The following is a 26,387-nucleotide window of genomic DNA, read 5'->3' on the forward strand; positions in this document are numbered from 1 at the left end:
TTCTGTTCTCCCTACCTTACTTTTGGCATGTATACAATGACTTTAATAAGAGCTGCTTATATTTATGTGGAATTTAGAGCCTTAATAGGACGTGTTTTATTTATTAATTGCAAAAAATTTTGGAAATGAACAGTGGTTTAAAAAAAAAAAAAAAAAAGGATTGACCTGAATATTAGGAGCATAGGATATACCACACCAGATCCTGCCATTTGTTCAACAAGATTCAAGCTTACATATTTCAGTAAGGGAAATAATTTCCTTTATAACAAGATTATTCCTTCCCTTACTGTCAGTGATGCACAGCCAGTGGACAAATTCAAGTCATAAACAACAGGCTAGTTCTACATAAGCTTTATAATATCTATTCTAAAAACAAAAATTAATGTTGAGCTGGAATGAGTTGAACATCTGTCAAAAGTGAAGCTTAAAAGTTGTTAAAATTCAAGTTTTAATTACATCAACTATGCAGTTCTTAATAAGTGTGTACAATCTTTTTATTAAAATACCTATCAACCACAATTACAAAAATTTAAATCCAACCAAATGCAGGGTCTGTTTCTTACACTTTAATTGAACCTTAAATAAGTGAAGTAACGGATTTGTACATTATGTAAAGTAAGAGTCATGGAATGTATTTCCTTTATGTGTTAATATAAACCAGAAGTGAAATTGTGTAACTTGTTGATGACTACTGGAATTTACGCAGCACTGTAGAAATTCTTGGTTGCGGTATTCAATTGTCAGCTTTTATGGTTGTGAAATCAAATGCACATAGTCTTTGGCCTTGATTATTTGAGCTGTGTTTTGAGATAGGGATGAATACTTTGCCCCAGAAATGGTTATGTTATATTTAGCTAACAGATGAAACAAAAACTGGGTCAAAACTGCATTTGTTTCTCTACAAATGTGTTAAGTGAAATTATATGATTCATATATTCTGTTGGTAGTGATTTGCATAATACTTAGGGAACAAAAGTTTCCAGGTTGCACATAGGAAATCGAGTTCCTATTACACAGTGTACCTTCAGTGGAATGACTTGTTACTGCTGCCTGCTAGACAGCATATCTTTAATATTATGGATTACTTCTGGAAAAAGGCAGCTGGTTGATGCAAACATGGGGAAGTCGTAACAAAAAGTTTCTCTGTTACACCGTTCTATGTATTAAGGATTTTTCCTTGTGATCCCTTTTCATTTCTTGGTAGTTCCCTTGTGAAATGCCACAACTTAAGCCTTTTTTCTGTTCTCCACAGTCCTTCTAGTGAGTGGATTGTTTTTCTAAGTAGTGCTGCAGTTTTAAACTCTCTCTTAAGAAAATAAGTCAACAGATGTGTTCTGTGCATACAACGTGTTGGCCTAGCTGGTGTGCTAGTACTTTGAAATACTTGTTACATTTGGAAACCTATTCAATACCAATTGATTCTTGAAAGTGAATTCCCACTGTAGATGAACAGTAAGTTTGGGAGCTGCTGCAGAAGTGGTGTGCCCCAGGGAAGGTCTGGGCTGCTTTCCGCAAGAAAGCATAAACAGGCTGGCAAGCTATTGGACTGCCTGCCTCTCTCCTCACAGATCTGTCAGAGCCTGAGGGGATGCCAGTAGTTGCTGCAGCCACTCTCCCTCAGTGCCACAAGTTACCGTCTTTATCTCTGAGGTGATTAATAGAGGTTGTCAAAACTGGACACACATTTATTTATAATGCTTTTGGGTACCATGATTCATGTAGAATAATATTTGATGTTAAGCAGATTATGAATATAATGGAACTGTCCTTTGTACCCCAGACTTCTAAAAAAGCAATTTCAAATTTCCCATCTGTATCTGTAGTTGTGCCACCCCTAGATATAAAGAAGTGTGTCAGGAACAGATGTGGTTAGATCAGGAACCCCGGTGAATGTAACCGTAGTTTGCTGACTATGATCTATCCTAAGGCTGTCCTGAGTCTAACTTTATCTTTGTCTTCTCCATAGCCATAAAATTCCCACGGTTTTTCTACTGAAGTATGAGTGAAACACTTGTCTGAAGATCTTTCTTATACTGGAATAATGTGTATTTTTATTAGTTAAGCTTCACACTTCAAGCTGACCCAAATTTCCTTAACATCCTTGGTTGATCATGAATCTAAAAACAACTAAGTCCATGTTTTGACATTTGGTGCCAGATGCATTTAAGGCAGCCTGAACGGTCCCTTTCCTGCGCCAGCCTTGCCTGCTCATTTCTGCCCATCCACTGCTCTCTCCGGTGTGGTTATCCGCACTGTTCCTGCAGCCACATATGCAGCCAGGCTGGGGAGCTCGCCCCAGCCGAGCCCAGCGAAGGACGGGGGTTGTTTGCTTTTCTGCCGAATCAGTTTGCTGGCCTGTTTCACTGCCTGAGAGCTCAGAGTGTTGTTCAGCATAAGGGAGGAATCGGCACGGAGACGAGCGGGCGAGTGAGCCTCACACTCGTGGCTGAGATAAAGGAGCACTTGGGGATGGCTTGCAGCTGCTGCCACTGAAAACATGTGGACCTGCTGCCTAAGAAAGTGAGTTCCCCGTGCTGGCAACTGGGGCTGCAAGCCTCCCAGGAAAGAGGCCTATAACTAGAAACTGGGTTGCACTGGAAACATTCATTAAACAATGCCTTAGATTTTAATTTTATGCAGTTAGATGTAAAAAAATTTTTTCTCTGTGACTGAAACTTCAGCTATCAAGTGGGTAAGGAAGATGAATACCTAGCAACAGCTGTACCCTTTTGGAAGCTGATACAGTGTGAACAGGAATGGGAATAAAGGGGGTTGTGTTGCAGGATAAAATGGCTCTTTTCTTTATTCTGCCTGCTCCCTTTGTGGTAATCAACTTTGTATCTAAGAACTAAATAGTCAAAACAAAACAGACTTCCTACTGTATAACCAGGGTTGTGTTTATACTCACTTGAGACTCATTGTATGCCCATTTCCTTGTCACTAATTTATGTTTAATAAATCATTTTATTTCTATTCATGACTCTCTGCTGATGTGTACAAATGTTTGCTAGCATGCTTTTCTAATTCTCCATGTCAGTGAATATGTATAGGTAGGGCCTGATTCACACAGTCCATTGAATCTGCTAAAAATCTTTCACTTAAAGCTTAGAATGTGTCCCATAGTGGGTCTCTGACAAAACATCCAATTATGGTAAAAGAAAAATTATGCTCATTTTAGCAGATTTAACTCCCAGTGGGTGGAAGGATATGTGGAGGTTTTTCACAAAGGGTATTTTTGAAAAGCTGTTTCTGTAGAGCAGAGGTAGATAAGGGAATTCACAAAATGACTTCACTGAAGAAGAGTTAAGATCTTCCAGCCTGGACCTTTTCAGTATAAAGGTTGTTAGCCAAACCCTGAACCTTAAAACACTAGAATGCAGCATGAACCTCAGGCATCCAGGAAATTTATTTCGGGCAAGTACAGAATCATCCTCATACCTCTTTCTCATGAACCTTAATCTCTTTGAGTAACTCCATAAAGGTCCATCTGGACAATCAGTTTCTTACCCATACCAAGTGAAGGTTCGAGTACAAGGAGAGTAGGTTTATCTGTGTTAATCTAGCTACAGCAGGTATGATCAGCAGTGGAAAGAAGTGGCATGGACTTTAGCTGTAGCTGTATGAGCAACAACAAACTGCGGGTAGCATGTACTCTGAGGCAAAGTCCTTTCCATTGTATCCATCATACATTGTTCCTGTGCTATGAACCCTAAAGAGTGGTGAGAATGTGAAAAGAACATTTCTAGGGAACTCCAAATACATATTAATTTTTTTAAATAAAATTTGTTCCTTTCTCTAAGGAATACCTGGAAGAGATGAATTTACAACCTATACAATGTCATTGTCTAGAACAACATTCACCAACTTACTGTTAAGGTTCCCAGGATTAGTGATGCTGCAGAAATGAGGGTCCATGTGAAATTATGCGTGAGAATATAGATCTGGTATTGTAAGAAGCACAGGAGAGATGTGAAGTAACTTCCCTATTTTCTCATTTACTGTGGCAACTAGGATATTTCTCTAGTCCTAGACTTGGTTTTGAGTGAGGCTTTTCCTGGAAAGAATAGCATATGATCTTGTAAAGCACATTCCACAATGCATCCTGATGTAAAGCAAAACTAACCTCACAATATATATTTGCATACATACATTTTGCCATAATTTAATTTGTATACAATATAAATATATAATCAGATTTGATAAAAGAGCCTGTATGCCTACTAGGCTGATGACATTGCTGTACTCAGTATTTCTTTCCTTTGCCTTTGGCTGGTTTCTTGGGGTATTTTCAAGAGCATAAACACTTCAAGAGAGAGACTGTGGCCTTCATTTATATTTGTACAATATATTGCATAATTTGTCTAATACAGGCATATAAATAAAAATAGGTTTGTATATACTAATGTTATAGCTCATACATGTATTATTCTTCACAGGCTTTATATCACATATATCCGTAAGCTCAAACTTACAATGCAGGAAGAAAGTCAGATAGTCTGGGCATTATTCTTTACTTTGCTTGGCAGATCACATGAGAAACAGATTTTTTTTCATTGCTGGTATAGCAAACCAGAACTTGATCTTCATGTAAGCAGAAGGTTTTTAGGTTGAAACACCCTCTCCTGGATATTTCAGGTGGTAGGGGGAGCAATAACCCACTAGCAGTTATTGACTGCTCTAGAGTCTGCCTCTCACACTGACCAGGGGCTCAGTTACTCTGCTACTTTTAACCAGAGCCTCCAGTCAGGAAAAGATTTTTACCACAGTTTCCATATTCATACAGTACAGCCACTAGTAAGTTCAGCAACAGAATACTGTTTTACTTGGCGGAGTCGAGTCACTCAGCAGGCCAACTCCAAAGACTGAGTCATGGTTTCCACTTATATAAATTAGACTGGATCATGAATTTTTAGTTGTCCGATTACTTTATCCATACCCTAACCACACTATTACCACTATGATCTCATTTCACGCAGTAGATGATATATTGTTGAATGTTACATCTGGATGTTTTTCACAGTGTAGATCTCCACTGCAAATTATCCTTCACAGCTCCTGCAAGTCAGGCGATGTCAAGTCACAGGCGTCTAGGTCAAGTCCTAGGGACTCTGAGGAGACAAGTGTTAGCACGTCAGTGAATGACAGGCATCTTGCTCATGAACCTGTTGTCCAGCTGCCTCTCTCTGTTACATCAAACACAAGGCCATTTCAGCTGCAGAGGAACAACAGTGAGGCATCTTGTTTTTCAGGCCTGCAAGTCTGTGCTTGAAGTCACGCCTGTTGTCCTTCTGCAAGAATAGCAACCCTGTGGACAGACAGGCACTTTCTCCTCTGTACAAAGGCATGTGTGCACAGACACACATCTTTCCAATTCCTTTCTAGATAGATCTGCTAAGTAAATCACCTGCCACATCTGCATGTCCGAGCTACAACTGTTAATGTCTCCTGTACTGGTGTTTTACATGTCATCATTACAGTATGCACACATTTGTAGTCTGATAGTCCAAACATGCCATAATACCCTGCGCCTAATTCAGGGACCTGTAAAAAAAAGTGGCTCCATCCAAAGCTCATTGTGTGGTCCCTGCCGGTAAAGAGTTTTACTCTACTGATGGAATTAACACTGTGATACCTTACAGGCGTGAGCTGAAAACATCCTTTCCCACAATGAAACCGTGAAAGAATTTTAGAAAATTTAAGATTTAAATAAAGACTTGAAAGTGATCTGCTTATATTGCATCCATTATTCTGTTGGTTTTATTATTCTTACAGACAAGAGAGTGTAGTCTATATTCTACTAGATGTCTGGGTTCTCTTTTTGTTGGAATTTCTGTTAAGAACAATAATACAGTCTTGCACCAGGAACAACTCCAGAAGTTGACTTTGCTATTTTCATGTTGTTTCCTGTTTACTTTGGACAGGAAAAGTAGCTGTACTCAGGCTTACATCATTTTAAGTCTATGAGGTTGTAGTGCCCCCTAATGTCCTGAGGACTAAGGACTGGTTCTGTTTACTGCTGAGTTCTCAAAGCTTTCTATAGCAAGAACACTATAAATGCCATTTTATTTTTTCAAAAATACGGGAGCACTTAAAAGTTTGTTTGGACTTCCCTTTTTTGTATACACACAAGGAATAAAATAAATTTCCTTTGAAGGCTGCTTTTCATTTTCAAACAGGGAAAACAAATTTCTTTGTCTCAGAAGCTACGTTCTTAATTATTTGTTGACACTAAACAAGCAGGCAAGCAGGCATGAATTAAAAAATGTTGAGCTCTTAGCATTTTCTTTTGATTTTTATAAGAGTCAGTGCATGCTCAGCATTTTTAAATGCAGAAGCCTACATATGTATTAGAGAACCTAACCATAAGCAGCCATAACTTAATCTTCAGTTAAATCTAAAAGTGTATTTTCACTGTAGTGTTTTATTGCTTCTGATGCTATTAGAATCTAAGTACTATTAGCACAAAAGATGACTAGACTAACAATGAAGTTCAAATATATTTTTAGAATTAAATAGTACTAACCCCTCCCCACAAAAGCTTTATATATGCTGAAAATAAATCGATCATGAAGTAACATTGTACTAGTCAACCTGAACATATAAATAATGAGTAACACAAACTGTTTGCTGTGAACATTAAAAAAAAACAAAAAAACAAGCAATGAATTAATTGAATCAGTAAATAACCCCCCCCCCCATATTTTGCTATGTTACATTATTTATACCATAACTTTCTAGTTCATAGGATCAAGTTTCTTTCTAGGTTAAGGCTTTTACCATGCAGTAGAAAAATGATCTTGTGTGAAGCAAGTGTGCATCCATAGTTAGCTTCTTTCGTAATTACTTTCACTTAAATCCAGTTGTAGTCTTCTTTGTTTTTTAAGAATATTTGTTTATTAGAGAGTCAGAAATGTCTATTTCAAGGAACATCCTGAGGGATGTTTTTATTTTCATATTACATTCAATATTTCTTTTGAACACATAGAAAATAATATTATACTGAACCAGAACAGTAATGGAGTCGTTGACCTATATCTGTACAGAAGAAAGCCACATTATATGCTCTTCCTTCAGGCAAAATGCTTATTTGTTCCTCTTTGCTTAGAACAGGTGAGATGGCTGATGTACTTAAATTAGTTATTTACAGTATTCATATATGACATTATAAGTGCAAGATTCTTAATCAGCAGTAATTTGGGTAAATGGTCACTCTGTAAGTAGGAAAACAACCTATTTTTTTTCTTTTAAGTCAAGGCAAAACACAACCTCAGCCCTCCACTGCCACAAACAAACAACGCAACTGAACTGAAATCAGCCCACACCACAAAGGATGAATCTCATCTTAGGAAAACAGCTTCATGACCACAGTGTCTGCTCTGCCACGAAAAGGATTTAATATGGCAACTGGATACCATGATGAGCACATAGGCATGAGAATGCCTCTAGATAAAAGAGAACTGATATACAGAAAAGACCTAAGATAATGTTATTTCATAGCCTATTAAAATAGGTTTCATGCCTGGTAATGCAGTAGTGTAAATTCCTTAAAGCAGAAGCTGTGCCTCAGTATACATATACAGTGAAGCCTTTATTCCTGAATCATTTTTTGAGAATAATTGATTTGACTAAAGAGAAGATAATCATCTGCAATTCATTTGTCAAAAACTGTGGTGCCAAGAGAAAGAATTAGTTAAAAGGCAATAGTGCCATTCTTGGGAATAGCCAGGTATCATTAGTGGTCCTAATCCTTAACACAGTTTCCCATATTCTTGGATGATATTGCCACAGTCAGCATCATCCTGTTCTAGACTGCCTAGCACAGCAGACTCTCAAAATAGCCCTCATTGCTTGGATGGGAAGAAGTGAAGAAAATGAGACCAGAGAAAATATTGAGAGCTGATCAACAGCTATTCAGTATGTATACTGAAAGAGTCTTCTGTTGTCTGTGTAAAACATTTACAGTTGCTTTCTCAAAGCAATTCTTGAAACGACAACTAAGTCCATCTACGTTTTTGCTGTTCAAACAAGGAAGTGTAGGCTTTTGAAAGTCAAGTGAAGAATCTGGTAACTCAGTGCCCTCTGCTGGTACAACAGGAAAAAGCGATCTTAAGTATGAATGCAACATAGTCAAGGAGGAAAGTATGTTCATTCACAAAAAATGTTTGATGCAACACAGAAGCCATTATCATACGTCTGTGGAAAGCGTTTCAAAATGTCTAATATGGCAAAGGCCAGTGTAAACCATCTGTGCAGAATACGTAACATCAGCCTACCATGAGCTGTAAATAACCAAGTTTTCCGGACCAGAAGGAACATGTCATTATGGTAGCGCTAAAACAGTTTAAAAGTAAACAGAATCACTTGAAATTTGGGTTGAATCTGTGGGAGGCAACATTTTTCCAGAAGCATGAATCCTCTGTTATTCTGCTAGAGAATACTGGGCTTTTGGGTGATTAATTTTTTCCCCATGTAAAATTCCCTAAGAAATATATTGAAAAATGATGACAGTAACAGGGATTATTCTGTGCCCTATTTTTCACGTCTTAATGTTGTATTTGTAGCATACTCACTGTTAAAGCCTGGATGAAAACCACTATTCCCACGTAAATATCAATTGATCAGTCATCTTGCTAAATAGCAGTTATTATGGTGAAAAAAATTGGAACAGCCCTCTCCCACTCTAAGATATGCCTTTCTCGTTTGACAAATTAAATGAGAGACTCCTGGCTCAAACTGTCATATAGTTTTTGGTACCTGATGTGGAGCAAGAAGGTATGTGGCAAACGGGACAAATGTCACAACTCAGGAAAATCTCTCCAGTGTGGCTGAAGGTGCTCTGCTGAACAGCTATTCACCTTATGCTGGTTTGTCAGGACTTTCTAAACCCCGCTCAGCCAACCCCAGAATCACCAAAAGGCTAAATTATGGGTGATGGCTGCTTAAGCTAATTTTGGCTGTATGCCTCATTTTAACTCCATACCTTATACTTAAAATTACAAATATTTTACTTGCCTTTTGCATTGCTAAATAAAAGCAGATGTATGTATACTCCCAGTTTAACAATGCATCTTTACATGAAAGTATTTTTGCTTTTTGTAGCTGTTCATTTTGTTTTAAAACATGACAGAGTTTTAAAATTAGATGATAAGGACAGAGATGAGCATTGCTCAATCAGGATACCAGAGTCCACAACATATTTTTATACCTCTTTTTATACCTCTTCACCTCTGCAAATGGTTTCATTTCTAATTTTGCCATGCTGCTGACCTCACTGTACCTTGCTCCTAATCTTACTGAAATCAGAAGCTGAGCCACTTGTGGCTGTTTTTTCCTTCCTGCTCTTTCTGAAAATGATTCTGACTTCTTACACTTGAGTTTCATTTTCTTCTGCAGCTGGTCTCTTGCAACACCTGGTGTCTAACTGTTGCTTGTTCTATTAGGGAAAAACTAGTTCCTTATTTTCAGAACATCACACAGTAATGTTTTAATGGAACTGAACAGTTATAGAAAATAATTGAAATAATTAATGTCTTTTGATGTAGCAAGACTGTGTTAATTTTAACTAGAATGAAAAGATTAATATCTAATAGTCTTAATGACAACATCCAAAAACTTCTAATGTAGTATGAGAACCCAAAGACTCAAATATACAAACTACTTAACTGATGGCCTCAATTACCATCAGAGGATATTCTGGGGGAAAAAAAACCCTATGTCTAATAAAATCTGGAGTGATAAAATGCAGCAGGAAACATGGTCACTGCATAACAAAGGTTGTCATATATCCTGGACAGATCAAATTATTTCAGTTGCTTTGGTGTGTTCACACACGCCTAAGGAATTTTTATTGCATCTGAACACAGAAAAGCAATTAGTTCTGTAAGCTGTTGCATCTATCAACTCTTAAAAGTGCATGCCTGGCTTATGGAAAAGCAGAAAGTCCAGACAGAACACTATGAAATGTAAGTAACCGGAAAATAAACTACCATTTGCTACAAGGCAAATACTATTAGGCTACAATTCTTAAACTGAATCCACATAGGCAGACCATTTTTATCCCATAGAGGGCTTTCACTGGGATTCTGTCTAAACAGACATATGGGTTTTATGTGACTCTAATTGCAGAGACAGATTTTTATGGCCATGCCTTTTTACAAAAGAAAGAAAAGGACACTACAGAGGCATCTTCTACAGTAGCAAACCTGTTACATACAGAATGGAAGAACGGCTGCACTGTTAGCTGGATCCATCGAATCCCACCTCGAGCCCAGGCCATAAGGAAACACGCAGAGAAAAGTAACAGAGTAAGCACGTTTGTCCCAGCCTCCAACTAGTTTCAGCTCAGGACATTTCCTGAGTCTGATGTGGTTTGCTACTTTGGTAACCTTCAATTAATTTCTCTTCTAAGAACTTGCCTCATCTTCCCTTAAGTTTACGCAAACTTTTTGCATCCACAAACACAAAACACACAAACATCCTTTACCAATGAGTTACACAGCTCCAGTTTCTGTTGAACAAGGAGCCCCTCCAACTATTTTGCACCAAGTTACTGCTAGTTTCCTATTACTGGCCGCACGATCTGCAACGGGAAGGCACCGTGAGCAGCTTGTCACCAACCCTCTGTCCAAGCTGCTCCCCATTATGCCCTATCTTTTCCAGGCTGAAGAGCCCCACTCTAGTTAGTCCCCTTCGGGTGAAAAGCGTTCCTCACCTCTCACCTCTTGCCTCCCTGTGAATCTTTTCAGCTCCACTATATCTTTTTTTGAGACAAGCGTGTGATAGGTGCTAGTTTGTTACATCAAATCGGGAAGTGATTTTACGATGAAACTAGGCGCTAATTACGGGCTAAAACCACAACATCCTGCAATGAGGGCATGTACCCCGCCTGAGATAATTAAGTGGAGCCAGCGAGGCGGCGATGTTAGTTTAGATAGCCTAATATGGCAATGGCGAGGTCACACAGTTGTAAAATATATGCATGACCTGAGGGTCACCACACACAACGCAGAGGAAGACTCCAGCCTTCATCCCCACGACTACCAGAAGGCTGAAGAAGACCCCCTAGCAACAGCCGGCGCAACCGCAGAAGTTACAGGAAGCGCCACATATACCCGGGGCTGGAATCGCATATAAGGAGACTGTGAGGGGGGGGATCGCGCGCGCCGTTGGTGGAGCAGGAGACTCCCCGGCCGCCCAGCGCTGTTTTGCTTACTTGTGACTTGCTCAATTATTTTATAAATTGGAATTTATGCAACCCGGCCCGAGTGGTTGTCAATTTGTCGCGTTTACCTATAACAAGCGGAATAAAACTCAGCCAGCACTTGAGGTTCACATGATTACGCAGCTACGCGCTGGCACAAGGCTGTTTTGTCCTCTATCCCTTTCCCGCTAACTCGGAACAGGCGACCCGCGCCACAGGGCGATGCTCGGCTCGGAGCGCCCCCCCCCCCCCCGCCAGGCGGAGCCGTTTCCCCCGTTACCCTCACGCCGTTCCCGAAGACCCGGCCCGCTGCTGCCAGCACCCTTCCCGCTCCCCAGGGGCTAAGAGCAGCGCAGCCCCCAGCTACCGGCCGGGTCGGGTCTCGGTCCGGCCCCGGGCGTCCCCCGCAGGGCGCAGGCCTGGCCTGGCCTGGCCTCGCCACCGGCCCCGCACCCGGAAGCGGAAGCGGGCGCCCGCCGCGGTGCACTGTGGGCTGGCGGCGGCCGAGGCGGCGCTGGTCTGAATGAAGGCGCCGCGAGCGAGGGGCCGCTGCCGGCGGTGAGCGCCGAGGGGCCGCGCGCGCGCGGGCGGGCGGGAGGCGGCGGCGGCGGCGGCGGCGGCTGGGCCCCGCCATGTCGTACAACAAGATCCCGCCGCGCTGGCTCCACTGCCCCCGGCGGGGGCAGCCCGTGGCAGGTGAGCGGGGGGGGGGAGCGGGGGGGGGGAGCCGCCGCGCAGCCCTCGGCGCGGCCCGGGCGCTTTGTGCCGCGGCCTCGTGGCGAGCCGGGCCCGCGGCTCCCGGGGCTCCCTCCGCCGCGCTGCGCTGCCGGGACCTGCGGCCGGCTGCGGGTAAGGGCAGCGCTCCAGCTGTGCCGGTGTGGCATACCTGGTACGGAAGGGGCAGCAGGCAGAAATACAGAAACTGCCTCCTCTCGAGCCTGGTATATTCTGTCCCTTTTTTTCTTCTCTGTGAAGCTCCTGGTGCTTGTCAGCGTGGATCTCTTGCTAGGCTGATTTAAATTCCTCGCGCGGTGATTGGTGTGCTCCTAGACCACTTAGCTAGAGGATCAGCGCACACAAGTTTCATGTGTGATTCGGGTTTTATCAAAAACCACGATAATCTTGGGTGTTCTTACCTGTAGCGTGCTGTCTCGAATTGTCCTAGATGTCTAGCCTTGCTGGCATCCTGTGGTAGTGAATTACATGCCATGTAACTCACACTTTTTGATAGTGAGCTACCCTGTGACTTCAGCTGAATGCGTTTCCTGCTGTCTAGTATGAGACAGAGTAAACAGACTTTGCTGTTTTTCGTTTTCTTATGTTCTCATTTCCTTCATAAGGTGCACAGTTCCAAAACCCAGCTTTATCCACAGTATTTTCTAGTTTTCACTCCTTTCATCTTCCTATCTGTGATAATTTTAAGGTATTTTTCACAAAAAGCAATATTTGCTACTGAGCGTAATATTCTAGATGGGGTTGTGCCACGATTTGGTTAATAGTTAAAATTTCTGCATTTTCCTATCCCATAGTTTTGCAACATCAGCTCAGTTGTGGAATGAAGGATCCTTGGCATTTGTAGTCAGACATCAAAGCAGGCTTAATCTTCCTATAAATCTGCATCATTTGGTGTTTAGCAGTATTTAATTTAAATTACTAATTCTGTGGGTTTTTCTATTTTACTAGTTTCCCCTCAAGTTCTTTATATTTCTCTGAGCTTGGCTCTATTAGAAAGCAGCATTATCTTATTGCTTATCTTCCTTATCCTCTTTTTCTAATCACTGGCAAATCCATTGCACTGTATCTGATAAGGAATTTGATAGCCTAAGTTGTTAGCCTTTGACCACAACAAAAATAACCTAATGAATGTTTTTCTTTGTTTTTGTTCTCAGCCAGTTCTTGATCTCTAAAATTTTCTTTTTAAAGCCACAGGTCCTTAAAATGTGGCCGCACAAATAAACTGACATAAAGTAAGCAAGAATGCAGTTCATCTGCATGTCATCTGCTGTGCAATTTTAAGGACTGCTTGTGCGTCTACTCCTATCCTTCAGTAACTGCAAGGTAATTCTTTTCTGTTCAGTGTGATCATACATGATTCTGTTCAGTGTGATCATACATGAGAAGTTACTGCGCAAAGAAAAAGGAGAGTGCTTGATTCATTTCTTTGGCTGCTGTATGGTAGTGCATTCTTATATTAATTCACTTAATCTGTAGTGTTTTTTGCATAAAACTTACCAGTGTTTTGAAAGTCATAATAAACCATCAATCTTCTCTCCTTTTTTTGCTATTTTACATTTGAAGACATCCAATTATTTCAGTGAGACATATTTTTTAGAATTTATTGATGTTTATACTGTCTCCCAGATGTTTTATATTCTATTTTTAGTTAGCACTTCAATCAAATTTCTAAGCATATGTGCATGACTTTATTCCCATCTGATAGTGTAACAGTGGCAATGCTGTTGAGTGAAGTCTGCCTGACTTTTGTGGACTAGTATTCATCAAGTGTTTGATCATGACCCTCTTGTCTTATCTTTGTGGCATCTGGCATTTCTAGGTGACCTCAAATTCAAGTGTAATGAGGCCTGGAGCTGTTGTGTTCCTGAGGTTCGTTCAGGTTAGCAAAACCCTTCATTCTGAATGAGGTGAATTGATTCATTTCCTTTTATTTTCCCGCTCACCTTTCTAAACATTGGTGTTTTACTGCCGCTTTGCAGCTGTAAGGTATGCCAGTTGTTCACAATAGAAGATTTTCATATAGGATTTTTATTGCATTGTCTTAGCACTTCGATCATGTTGTACTTAAGGAAAAGAGCTTTCTCTGAATTCTTAGAACTGAAACTATCAGGTTGCTTTAACCTTACTTCCTTGGCATCTTCATCTCTGCAGGTATCTACTTTTTATAACCACCAAAAATCAAGTCTGTGGTTTTTTTTTTCCCCACCATATTGAACACTATCAGGATGCTGAGGATAAGACTTAAGATGCTTCTTTGTTGTGTCTTCAGTCTCTTTAATTTCCGCTCTGATCTATTAAATCTCTCACTTTTCTTTTGCACATTTTTTTTTGACTTGAATAACACTTCAGGTTTTATTACTGATTTGTGTTAGTTAATCCTGTTTTAGTCATACATGCTGCATGCAGAACTGAGAGAGATTCTTAAAAACATACATATTGGGTATAGACATGGAGATACCACCTTAAACAGAACTGCAGTGCCTCTGTTTCAGAAAGTTGAGGAACAGTAACTTCTTGCAGGTTGGGAGAATAATCTGATGCTGTATTGTGCTTGTCATTTTCTTATATTCTTTCTTAGACATCTGTTACTAGCCTATTTCGGAGATGAGATGCTGGGTTAAATGGATGGTTTGATCCAGTATAGTTTTTCTTGAAACACAAGACTGTTAACTCTCTCTCTCTCTCCCTTTTTTTTTTTTTTTTAATAGCAGCTTTGACTGACTACTTCAACTTAATAAAATTTCCCTTTCTTAACCTTAGTCTCTTTCCTCTGTGTTTAGCTTTCCTCAGTCTGAACACACTATGGTCATAAATAATTAATGGTACTGTTACACACTGAATTAACACTTTCATATTGCAAAAAATTGGACTGAATTAAGAGTAGCTTTTTCACTGATATGCTCTAGAATTGGAGTTTTAAGAAAAGATGGAAAATGTGTCTACATATTTTACATACAGGACATTTGAAATCTTCTGTGCTCCACTTTAATTTCTCTCAGGTTTAGTGATGTGATGTCTGTGCTTATTAGGCTCTTATTTTTAGAATTTTTCCTCATCTTTCAGCCTAAAGAAATGCTCTCTGTTTTGCAGGTAATTCTAATTCTGAAACCAGTTTCTAATATCCACTTTCCAAAACTATTAGACATATTTGAAGTTAATCATGGAAGTAGGTAATGATCAAGTGTCAAAGTTCCTGTAGCATTTTGAAGATAATTCAAAAATTGGATTGAGGGATTATAATTATTATAATATATAATTATTTTTATGTAATATATATAATATTTATATAATTTATATAATATAATAATATATAATAATATGTAATATGTATATTTATAATTATTATAATTTAGATGCACTAATGTCTTGGGATGTTTGATTTCTATGAAAAACATTGCCCTGTTACTTTAAGTTCATCTAATTCAACATAAAGAGTTGGTTATTTAATTTTTAAATCCTTATACATCATCACTTAACAAAGGTTCTGGAAGCTTAAGTTGTGTCTTAGTAACAATTTTAACATTTCTTTATCAGAAACTGCGGTAAGGGCAATGTTTTCCTAGGCTTGCAAGAAGGCTACTGCCTCAGTTTATACTTGTTCTTGTTACTGAGGAAGGCTAGAAGTCTTTCATTGAATAAAAGCTTAGATTTTCTTTAGCTTAATGACACTTATCTAAGAGGGGCTTATATGCATTCTGGGAAGGAGGATTCCCAAGCCTCTGTACAAAGATCAAATAGCAAATTTGCTAGTTGGAGAAATTTGGCTTTCTGTCATATGAGAAACATAATATGAGATCATATTCAAGACCTTTAATAGATATGAAACAATTGCAATGTAAAAAATACAAGAAAATAATGGTACAACAAAATGATGATTAGGAAGTTAACGTTTACTGCAAATGGATGATGTATGATGGGATTGTAGACAACTGTGTTATTTATTTAGGAAAAGCAAATTCAAAGCCTTTGTTTTCATAATCTGATTACAAAATTCCCCCAAACTGGAGTGAAATATACCTGAAGGCACTGCTCTTTTCTGACCTTTGTGGACAGCTTCTTTGCTGCCGTATAGGCTCTGTTTCTCAGTGATAGTGCCAAACTGCAATCTGTATCTATAGCAGTTGGGACACCTAAATAGTTCAAAGGATCTGGGTTTTGGTACTTTGCCAGATGATATCAGCGGGACTCTGTTAGAATACTCATCACTTCCATAAGGACATCCAAATACTGACAGTGAAAGGTGACAAGATTACTTTAGCTGCCTTTTGCTGGCTGTGAACAGGAAGGATTATGGCTACTCAGAAGGAAATAAGAATGAAAATCAGATGCTGGGAAGACCACTAAATCAAGGCCCTCTACTGAGAGGAGACTGAACATGTCCATTCTCTGTTCTAGAAGATGGAAAACAGAAGAGTCTTCAGAATGATTGTACAATCCCTAATCAGATGCTATAGGAAACGATGCTCTAAACCTCCAGGCACTGTATTCCAACTTTATTCTCTTTCCTTGCATGTCTTAAAGGATGATTATTTTCCTGTATATCAGCTGACTCTTTTATCAGTGCAGCTCCTTTTCTTAATTTAATATTTTGACTAAAAAAAAGTTTAGGTACATTTTTCATGTTCTATAATGGGTGCAGGGATGTATTAGGATGGGAATGGCAAGTGGTGAAGTTAATGAAAACACTTTCAAGCGTGCTTGGTGTTTTCCAAAATTTATGGCAATGGCAGGTTTCTGCATTAAAGTCGTCCAAAATCAGGATTTGCAAAATTAATCCATACAGTGGAAGTTTACATTGGGGCAGGGTTAATAGCAAGAGAGACTGAATGTTAGTGTTGGGAGGTAGGGTAGGTAATACGGAACACAAGGAAAGAAAAAAAGTAAATTTAGACATATGAAGAAATAAGAAAATGGAAGGGGAATGGGGGACAATAACCCTGGCCTAGGAGAATGTTGTATAACTTGTGGAATGAAAAGACAGGGGAGAGTAGAATAATGTCAGGAAATTTTCTAACAATCAAATAAGCTGAAGTTAAAGTGACTATAAATTTATTACCATCTAATTAAATGAGTATCATGACTGTATGGCTTTTATTTAAGCTATAAAGGTTGGAATTATCTTAGGCAAGTGTAACAGTAAGGGTGTTTCTCATGTTGCTGATTAACATCAAATTTGAGCTAACATATTGTGTAAAGCTTCTCAGTTTCCTTTCCATAACTATCTTCTCTCTTTTTTTAATGGATTTTCCTAAAAGTTATGTATTTATTTGAACATGCATAATATGTTTGATAAAACTTGGAGAACTCCTGTGATAACTACTCTGACTTGTATCATTGTACCAAAAGTATTTATTTTCTACAGAAAAACCTATGAGTTTTCATTTATTTTGTTACATAAAAGCAGTCATTTTCAGGTTCATTTGATGAAAATTGCATGCATTTCTCTATTCTTACAAAGGTTAGTGAACTTCTATCTCCAAATTTGATTTCTAGTTTAATAAAGCATAGTGTCTTTTCAATCCATGTGCTTTTGTTTTGCTGAAAACGGGAGGTGGGTTTTTTTTTTTCGTTATATGGAAATGTTCTGTCTTGATCAGAAAGCAGTACTTCTAGGAGTAATTTAGGAGAATTTATGAGGATCAGGGCTAGCTGTGCTGATTCATTTGAGAATATGAAACCGGAAGTTTAAATACTGAATAAAGAGTAGTGGGGTTTTTAGTGCTGTTTTTTACTCTGCATTACACACATTGCACAGCTGAAGAGCTATATAAAATGGTTTCAGGAATAGTATTGAAAGGTGCATGTTTTTTCTTAGTAAGTTTAAGAGGTCATGTGGGTATTTGTGTTATAAATAGGAAAACTTTTGGTTTTTAAAGCTATTAAAATTGAAAAATATTCTAGTTAGATATAGAATTAACTTTATTTTCCTCCAGGAAATAGGTAGATTAATTGCTAGTAGAAGAATTTAAAAAAATATAATTCCACAGCCTCAGGAACTATCAGCGCTTTGCTTCCTGGAACACTTGTGTCTTGTGCTTCAATCTGAGGTTCTTCCTGCATTTATAAACTTTCTGTTACTCTTCTGTGCCATATAATTATATGCTTGCATTTCCTTTGTTTATTGAAAGGCTGCCTTTTTAATAACATGGAAACAATTTTATTAAAAGAAAGATGGGATTTTCTTTAAATAAAAATTTTCAGGCAAAAGCCTTTTTTGCTTTTTGGGTTTTGTTTGATCAGTTGTGGAATATAATTCAGAATATAATTCATTTAAATATTTTCATAAGAGAGAAAATGCTGAGGTTCTCCCAGTTTTACTGCCTGCCCATATCGTTAACCTTGGTGTGCCTGGCAGATATGCCAGGTCTCTTTCTCGCTCTCAGTTCATGCTCATTTTTCACAACTAATGGCAGTGCAGGATCCTAGATACACATAAGAGGAGGTGCGCTGCCTCCTAGACGTACGGGGTGGCAGTGACTTACGCTCCAAATTCTTGTCTGGGGAGAAGGGCGGGGAGAGGTACTGAGCTGTCGAGTTGGTACCTGCTGCACTCTGAGGAGGAGATGCTTGTCTGGTACAAGTAGTCCTGCAAAGCTAATCTTCCAGTTCGATGAAGCTGCTCTCCATACAGGTGTATGGACACGAGTTCCTGTTCCTGAGCAACTCACCTGGGCAAAGATCAGTCTTCTCGCCGGTCTTTTCTGACATCTTACCTCATAATACTGTTTTTCCTTCGTTCCCTGTTACTACTGAAGTTGCAAGACCGACTTTTCTTTGCATCGTTAACATCTTCAAATAGCTCTCAGCAGCCTCTTAGCACTATTAGTCTGTCCTAGTGAAACTAATAGGAAGAAGGGAAATCTGTATCAGTTTCTGGATTAGTGAGTCTCGCAAGGACTGTCAGAGTGCACCCAATTCTCCATCCCGTCGTATGGGGCTGAGGTTCAAATGTCTGTAGCATGATGGATTCTGTCTGTGTTTGCTGCCTGCAATATTCTCAAAAATGCTGAAACTGGGAAGGTTTGGTATGCAAAATTAGGTGATACTCAATGCAATTGTAATGTGCCACGGAACGGGTATGGGAAAGCTTTGTTCTCTTGCCTGTTTGAGCAGCTTTTGGTTATAGTTTCTAGTAAGTTACTCTTAGTGCTTACAAAACAAATAGCTTAATTTGTCATTTATAATCTCCAATACTATCCTGATAAAATGTTTTTTATCTTAATTCATGGCTGCAGAACATTTGCAACTGAAATGCTTTGTAGTATGGAAATGAGCAAAATCAGACATGATATCAACCTGTTAAACATAAAAACTAGAATCATTGCTATTGTTAGAGATGGCTGCTAATGGCTGACACCCTTAAAATGTTGTATTTAAAAGTTATCTTTAAAATATTCTTTATTCAACTGCAAGTAGAAATTATGTATATTGGATAACTTTTTGGTATTTTTCTGAATAGGAATTTATGCAGTGCATTTTAATTTCTAAGAATAATTAATTGATTATTGCATAGTACAGTATGACATACCTATAGCTTACTGGAGGTTAGAAAGAAAGTGCTAGAGTTCTCTAATGAAATTATTACGCATGTTCTGTGGTAGATATGATGAATGAAAAATAAAATAAATAAATAGAAAAGCTTGGGTTTCGAGGGGTAATTTCAAGCAAGTTTTTCACCCACAGTTTTGTTTTGCATAGTATCTGACCCCCGCATAAGCATTGTGTTTTAGAGGGAAGACTGACCCTGCTGTTGTGCAGTAACAGAACTCTTCCAGCAAGCCTTAAGGAACACCCATTGGAAAGAGTGTGCCCATAATGCATAGGTGTTCTGGATACAATGCAGCATTGTTACAGCTATCTTTACTACATTTTGTGCTTACACATAATCAAAACTGAGGTTTACAAGGTTGGGTAGACAAACTGTCATTCAAAATTCTTTTTTCATGTTTTTAACTACTGAGTTTAAATTTAGTCTATTCTATTAATGTGCTGTAGTTCCACATGTTAAAGCAGACTAAAAGGTAGCTACATATTTTAAAATATTGCTGTGTCTGTTTTAGATGAGGCAATCTGTATTTTCTTTAAACTTCTAAATTTATTTGCAAATTCTGAGAACATGGAACTAATAATTGCAATTAAACTGTTATTGATACTTTTCCTGAATTATTTTTCATTGCAGATGAACCTCTAAAACTGCTCAGCATATTGCTTTGAAATCGCTAAGTTGTTAGTGTACATATACATAAGTATACATAAAATACTGCAAAATTTGATTATGTTTCATAGGAAAGTTTTTACCTCTGAAGACAATGTTAGGACCAAGATATGATGAACAGGTTGCTGAAGAAAACCGTTTTCACCCAAGTATGTTGTCCAACTACTTAAAGAGTCTGAAGGTAAAGTTAAATTTTCTATTAATTGAAACATAACTTCTATTGTTAATATTTATTTGAATGTTGCTTTACAGATTTTAATAAAATGTTGTAGATGGCTTCTTTTGAGACATCTGTACAGGAAATTATTTTTTTCTGATGTTTTTGTTTTCGCTACAATACCTTATTTTCCAAACATACTTTCTTATAATGAAGAATTGTGCTAAATTTTCCAGCTCATTCATTGTTAGCAAAATGCCCCTCATTTTTCTGCTGTTACTGTCACATCTTAGTGAGATGTCATTCTCAAATTTCAGATAGTGTGTGTGTGTAGTTTTACAGATGACTTGTCAGGTTTGTGGAGTTTAAGTTGCAATTTTGCTTATGGGAATGAAAGCATTTAGAAGTAAAAGGAAAATCTTGTAGAACTCCTGTTCTGTAATTTCTGACTTCCGTGCATGATTTTCTTCGTTTGATGCCTAAAATACTTTTTAATATCTAACCAGTCATGTTTGAATATGGATCAAAACAGTTTCTGGATTTTATCCAGTAATTTCTTAGTGAAAAAATACATAAATAGAAAAAAGTTTTAGAAGTGTGGATGAGAAGATATTCTTCTTCAAGGTGGACTGGGTTAGAGTTGTGCTTCTGGCTTGTTTCTGTCTAGCCTTGTTCACTGTTTGTGTCTAGCCCATTTCCCATTTCTGTCTGTCTAGTTCAGCTTGCATGTTCTTCTGTATCATAGCACAACTTTGACACGAAAGGTGGGGAACAGCACCATTCCAGCTTTGCATGTAATACAGAGGTCTGTCCAGTGTTTCTGGAGATGTGGGAAATGAAATTTTGAACCTCCCAAAGCAAAGAAAGGCCTACAACTTAAGTCTTCTAAATCTGTTTATTGAACTGTTATATGGAAGATGGGAAGTATCTCTTTTGGCTGTGTATGTGATAAAACCAACCATGTTAGTGATATTTCTTTCTGAATTATTTTGATGTTGATATAAGTTAAGTTAATTTTGAACTTGTTTAACAATACCAGAGCTTAAACTTCAGAAGAAACGGATGACTAAAATATGGGGGTTTCCATTTTGTGGATCCCATTTGGGCTTAGGTACTCAAAGTAGCTGTGATAGTGGTACCTGTAGGCAAACAGGATAAGAACATGATAAGAAAATATTATTAGTGAAACATAAGTGCTTTTTTTCAGGTGCCTAAACTGGTAGGATTTTTCTTGTTTGAATTCTTGGGGCTATGCATCTAAATTCTATTCGAGTTCTTCACACCTTATGTGTTTTTTGACTCTGACCAGCTTTAATGGTCATTACTAGAAATGTTCCAAAAGCAACTTCATTAGTGGTTTAAAATAATCTAAAATGCTGGTTTTTAAGTTGTAAAGAACTTCAGAGACATAAGAGGTTTTCAGAATTTCTGATTATTTGCTTGTTAGTGATTGTCAGCAAAAAAAATTCATGATGAGCCTTCATAGCTTTTACACTAGGCACATTAATCAGCCAGTCTGCAATACCACAAATTCAGAATATCTTCAAAGATGTTAGATGATTAAAATCTGATAATAGAATTATTAGCATGAGGATGTCCACCTATATTTTGTTCATTTCAGTTAATAAGCAGAGTATATGATTTCTCTGAAACTCCCTAGTCTAGTAAAATCTATTAACTGTGTTGAGTTCTAGTGTTGTCCTAGTTTCAGTGCTGTTACTAAATGTTCACTATTTGAAAACATACAATTTTTTGATTTGCCAAGATATGCAATGGTTTACTGGAGTGTTGTATTTCTAGAACAGCAATTTAGCAACAGTCTGGCAACATCAGATGAATGTGCAATTGAGGAGACCTTGGAAAGTGGGTTTTCCAGAGGCAAAAGTAACCCACTGCATAGTTGTCATTATTTGACTTCAGTGTGTTGAATGTTTGTATTTGCATAATGGGTCACTTCTGAAACCTGATTATTACTTAGGTCCGTCTGAATTCTCTCCAAAATAAGAGATTAGGCAGGAATTTGGCAGAAACCAGTAAGGGTGAAATACTGCTGTTACTGCGGATATTTGAAGGGGCACTGGTTCAGCACTTCAGACTGCATCTAGCTGGGAGGAAGTAGGGAGGTACATTCCCTAACAAGCAGGTCTTTTAGTTATGGCTTCCTGTGAGATTACATTTTTCTCTTTCTTTTGGAACTGGTTGCTGAAAGGCTGAATGTTGGATACTGGTTTGATAAGGGATAGCAAATCCCTTTCTCTTCTGCTTGCCACTATTTACACTGTATCCTAGTGGTCTCATTAAGGAAGACATTGCAGGAGCAGTTGCTACAGTGTGAGTTGTGTTTTTTTTCTTCTTTTTTTCCCTGAAATAATTAAGTTAAAAGTACTAGAAGTGCAGGCTGTGCTTTATAAATGGTAGTGTTATTCCTGCTACGTAGTGCTAGGAGACTGATTAACTCATAAAAAAGGTTGGGCAATTAATATGTGCAAGTTGCAATATTCCTGCTAGAAAAACTAGTTATTGGTTTTCAGACTCATTATGGGTTTCACAGATAAGTAGTTTAAATCAGTAACTGAATTTTTCTCAAATACAAAATGTAAGAAAATATCCTGGAACTGGAGAGAATTTACTGTATTGAAGTATGTTCTCTCTCTTGGGGAGGACGTTTTCAAGTCCCAGCATCTACCAAGAAGCTTCTGGGGTCGTTCAAGGGGAATGTTGGGAACCTTGTAAGCCAGTTTATTTGCACAGCAGCAGGAGAGCCCATGCATAAGGCAACAGTAGCTTAAGACAGCTGGAATGTGAGAAGGTGAGAGGAGGAAGGCTTTTATAACCATAGGTGGACATGGAGAGACTGGCCAAGCTAATCATGAGCTGAGTGGAGGCAGCATGAAGATTGTAGTATTGTATGTGGGTTGTAGTATTGATGAGCTTTCTAATTTTTTTTTTTTCTCTATTCAGTCATCTTTTATGGTTACAAGAAAGAAAAATAACTAGTTTCTATTGTGTTGCAATGCTATGTCCAAGATTTTAGTGTTGCAACAGTGCTTGTGAGAAATATGTGCAAATTTTAGTGATAAGTTGCTCAACCATTCAAAAATATTCTTTTTTCCAAAGCTGTGCCATACAGTGAAAGCTAGGCATGGTGGGCTGGAAGGCATGATTCATGCAAAACACTGATTAGAAAAATAGTTTTTTCAGTGGGTAACTACCTATTTTACTTCGGATAGTCTTTCAGAAATCAGCTCCAATTAAGAACTTTCTAGGAGCAAACTTAAGAGAACATGACTGAGAAGGACAGTGATGCGATGGCAGTGTTTCGTAGTAGATCAGCTTATGGGTGTGATGAACATACATGTATTAAACTCTGTGGTCCAGGTGAGAATTCTGGTTGGTCAGACCAGGTGCAAGCACAGTATAACCCCAGTTCAGTGACTGAAATGTTTTGATTCCTATGATAACAGTGTTTCTTCACACTGATTTTTGGAATATCATAATTGTCTACTTCAATATGTTACTCTCTTTTTTTCTTTGTCTGTCCTTTTCTTTTGCCTTGCCCTCTCTCAGTTGCAGTGTATTGTACGCAGCTGATCTCATGAACTGAAGGAGTTAATGTTTATGCTTTCTGTAAAACAGGGAGACTGTTTTCATGCGATACGCTCTCTGTGCCATCTATGCTCTATAGCTTTGGCTAAAGGTTTACTGCTCCTTGAAGTGTGTGAAGAATGTGGTGACTTCACAGGATCTTCAGTTGTGTATGGTTGAAATGATCCATGGTAACTGTGGCCAGAAGTCCTAGAATCCTCCAGTTCTGAATTTCCTCCCAAATAGATGCGTTGCTGAATTTCGTTCTTCTGTTCAAATTAGGGAGCAACATCCCCAGACGTCTGGTGACAATTTGGATCTAACATATGTTGTAGTGTTGTCCTGGCTTGCATATATCAGCTGGTAAACTGAAATCTATAGATGAATATATTCAGAAGAGTAATTTCTAAAAGTTAAGGGAATATTATTAAAGTATTCTTTGAGGTTAAACACTTTGACCTGAAATTACTTTTTGTTCTTTCACATATCTTCTCACTGCTAACTCTAACTTCATTGCAGCAGGAGTTTGTGAAAGTTTGGAGGTTCTGGTGGGAACACTTGAGGCTGCTGGCATTTGGGAACAGGGGGCTGGGAATTGGCAGTGTGAGTTTTCAGCACTAAAATGGAACTGTATCTCTTTCTCCTGCTTTTGAATGGGGAAATGTGAAACTTCTGCAAATTACTTGAAGAAATGCAATTCGCATTTCTTCTGTTGCTCTCCTTTAACAATTTGAAATATTTAACAATGCTGACTTCTGATTTGTCTTCATGATTTTTTTAAACTGTTTGCTTTTCTCATAGCTCTTTTTCCCTATCTCCAGACTAGGACAGATGGTATAGCATTATTTCATGAGTAATTCACATTGTTGAAGGTCTTCTTTCTTACTGTGTTAGAACTGAAGGCAAAAAGCTTTGCTTTAAAATCATGCTTTCATCAAATCTTAAACTTGTATTTAAAATGTGCTTTGAAAATAACCCTTTTTTTCCTTTGTTGGAAATATTATACCTAACCTCTTATTTTAAATAAAAGAATAGTTTATGAAGATGAACTATGTAGCAATTAGGGGAAAAAAAGCAATTACATGGGTTCATAGTCTACAGCTGCCTGGGAAGAGCACACCTCATTCTTGCATCAGAGTTTGCCAACTCTGACCAGCCTGTAGGTGGGATGCTGGCGCAAAGGAAGATTCTTAATTTGTAATTCTTCCAAATGCACTTTTAAATTATTGCCAAAGTGTTGGCCTTAAGGTAAAGAGAAACCAACTATCTCCTTTATATTTTATTAATCAAAATCCTGTTAATGAATATGTGCTGCAACTTTATGAATATATTGAAGATACATTGTCCTGTTATATTTTTACATGTGTACCATGCTTTAGCGTTGATGTATTTCAGTGCACTGTTGATATACTATGTTTTAATCCCCTCCCCACCCCCCCAAAATGGAACTAGAACAATGATTTTACTAAAATAACACTGTTAAAATGGCTTTTAAAAAGACATTTGGTTTCATAGTGAGAATCCTTTTTGGTAGTGTGACATTCAGCATTTTGACCAAAAGCTCTACTGTGTACTGACAAGTAGAGTATATTTGCCAAAGAGGCATCTGGTGTAAAGTATATGTTGTACTTACAAAGCAAGAAACCAGGAATACTTTCAGTGCACAGGTGCATTAGTGAGCTGTGCTCACACTAATACTGGAGATTTTATACTTGGAAGAAATTATGTTGGTTGGACCAACAATGAAATTCCCCAGAATGGAGCAGACTTGCATCAAGTCAACAGACTGCCATGCAGCTGGTTTTTATTTTTTTCCCTGTTTTGTTTTTCTGTGATTTCCTATGACCATGGCTTAAAGGAACACTTTTCTCCAGAGCCCGGAATAAAGGGCTTTCCATTATTTTATTAGTAACAACTATCTTACGAAATTTGAGGCGTTTCAGTTCCCTTCTTTGGTCGTCTACTGATGCACCTGCTCTGTTAGCTCCAGCGAGGCATCCTCAGGATGGGCTTTGCAGGTGACCCCTGTGTCTAGGGTGCCACCCAGTGGAATTTCTGCTTTCTATCTTGCCTTTTAAAAACACAGTAGCTTCCACAAGGCTGCTTTGAAATAGTACTTTGACAATAGTAAAATAAAACACTAAAAAAAGTAAGTTGATTTCCTGGGGGGGGGGGGAGGGGGCACATTAGGGTAGAGTGGGCAACGCAGCCTTAATTCAAGTGCTTCCTAGAGTCCATGTGGTTGAAACTGCCACCTGAATTACAAACAGCATCTTTGAAGATTTTTAAATTGTTTCTCATTTTAGCTTTGAATCAAAAGTTTCTTAGAACTTAAGGGAAGTTTTGTTTAAAACTTGAAAATGTGTTCATTTGTTTTGCAGTAAAGTTTAATGGAAGGACAAATGAAGGTGAGTTAGTTTTTCTGAAAGGATACATGGAAGTCTCAGTAGTTAATTTTTCTTATGGTACTTCTACTATGCCAGTGTTTAACACTG

General features: G+C 38.3%; 1 protein-coding gene across 1 annotated transcript in view; it reads left to right on the forward strand.

The window, feature by feature from the left end:
• The first annotated feature begins 11,826 nt into the window (after window positions 1-11,826).
• The window catches only part of RNGTT (RNA guanylyltransferase and 5'-phosphatase), a 197,704-nt gene continuing 183,143 nt past the window's right edge, over window positions 11,827-26,387 (forward strand). Inside the window, exons 1-2 of the mRNA XM_067294005.1 lie at window positions 11,827-11,896; window positions 20,222-20,331. Of these exons, the coding sequence (XP_067150106.1) occupies window positions 11,833-11,896; window positions 20,222-20,331 (174 nt within the window). The 5' untranslated portion in view covers window positions 11,827-11,832. The remainder of the gene's footprint in view (window positions 11,897-20,221; window positions 20,332-26,387) is intronic.

Source organism: Apteryx mantelli, chromosome 3, assembly GCF_036417845.1.
Source record: "Apteryx mantelli isolate bAptMan1 chromosome 3, bAptMan1.hap1, whole genome shotgun sequence".
Lineage (NCBI taxonomy): Eukaryota > Metazoa > Chordata > Aves > Apterygiformes > Apterygidae > Apteryx > Apteryx mantelli.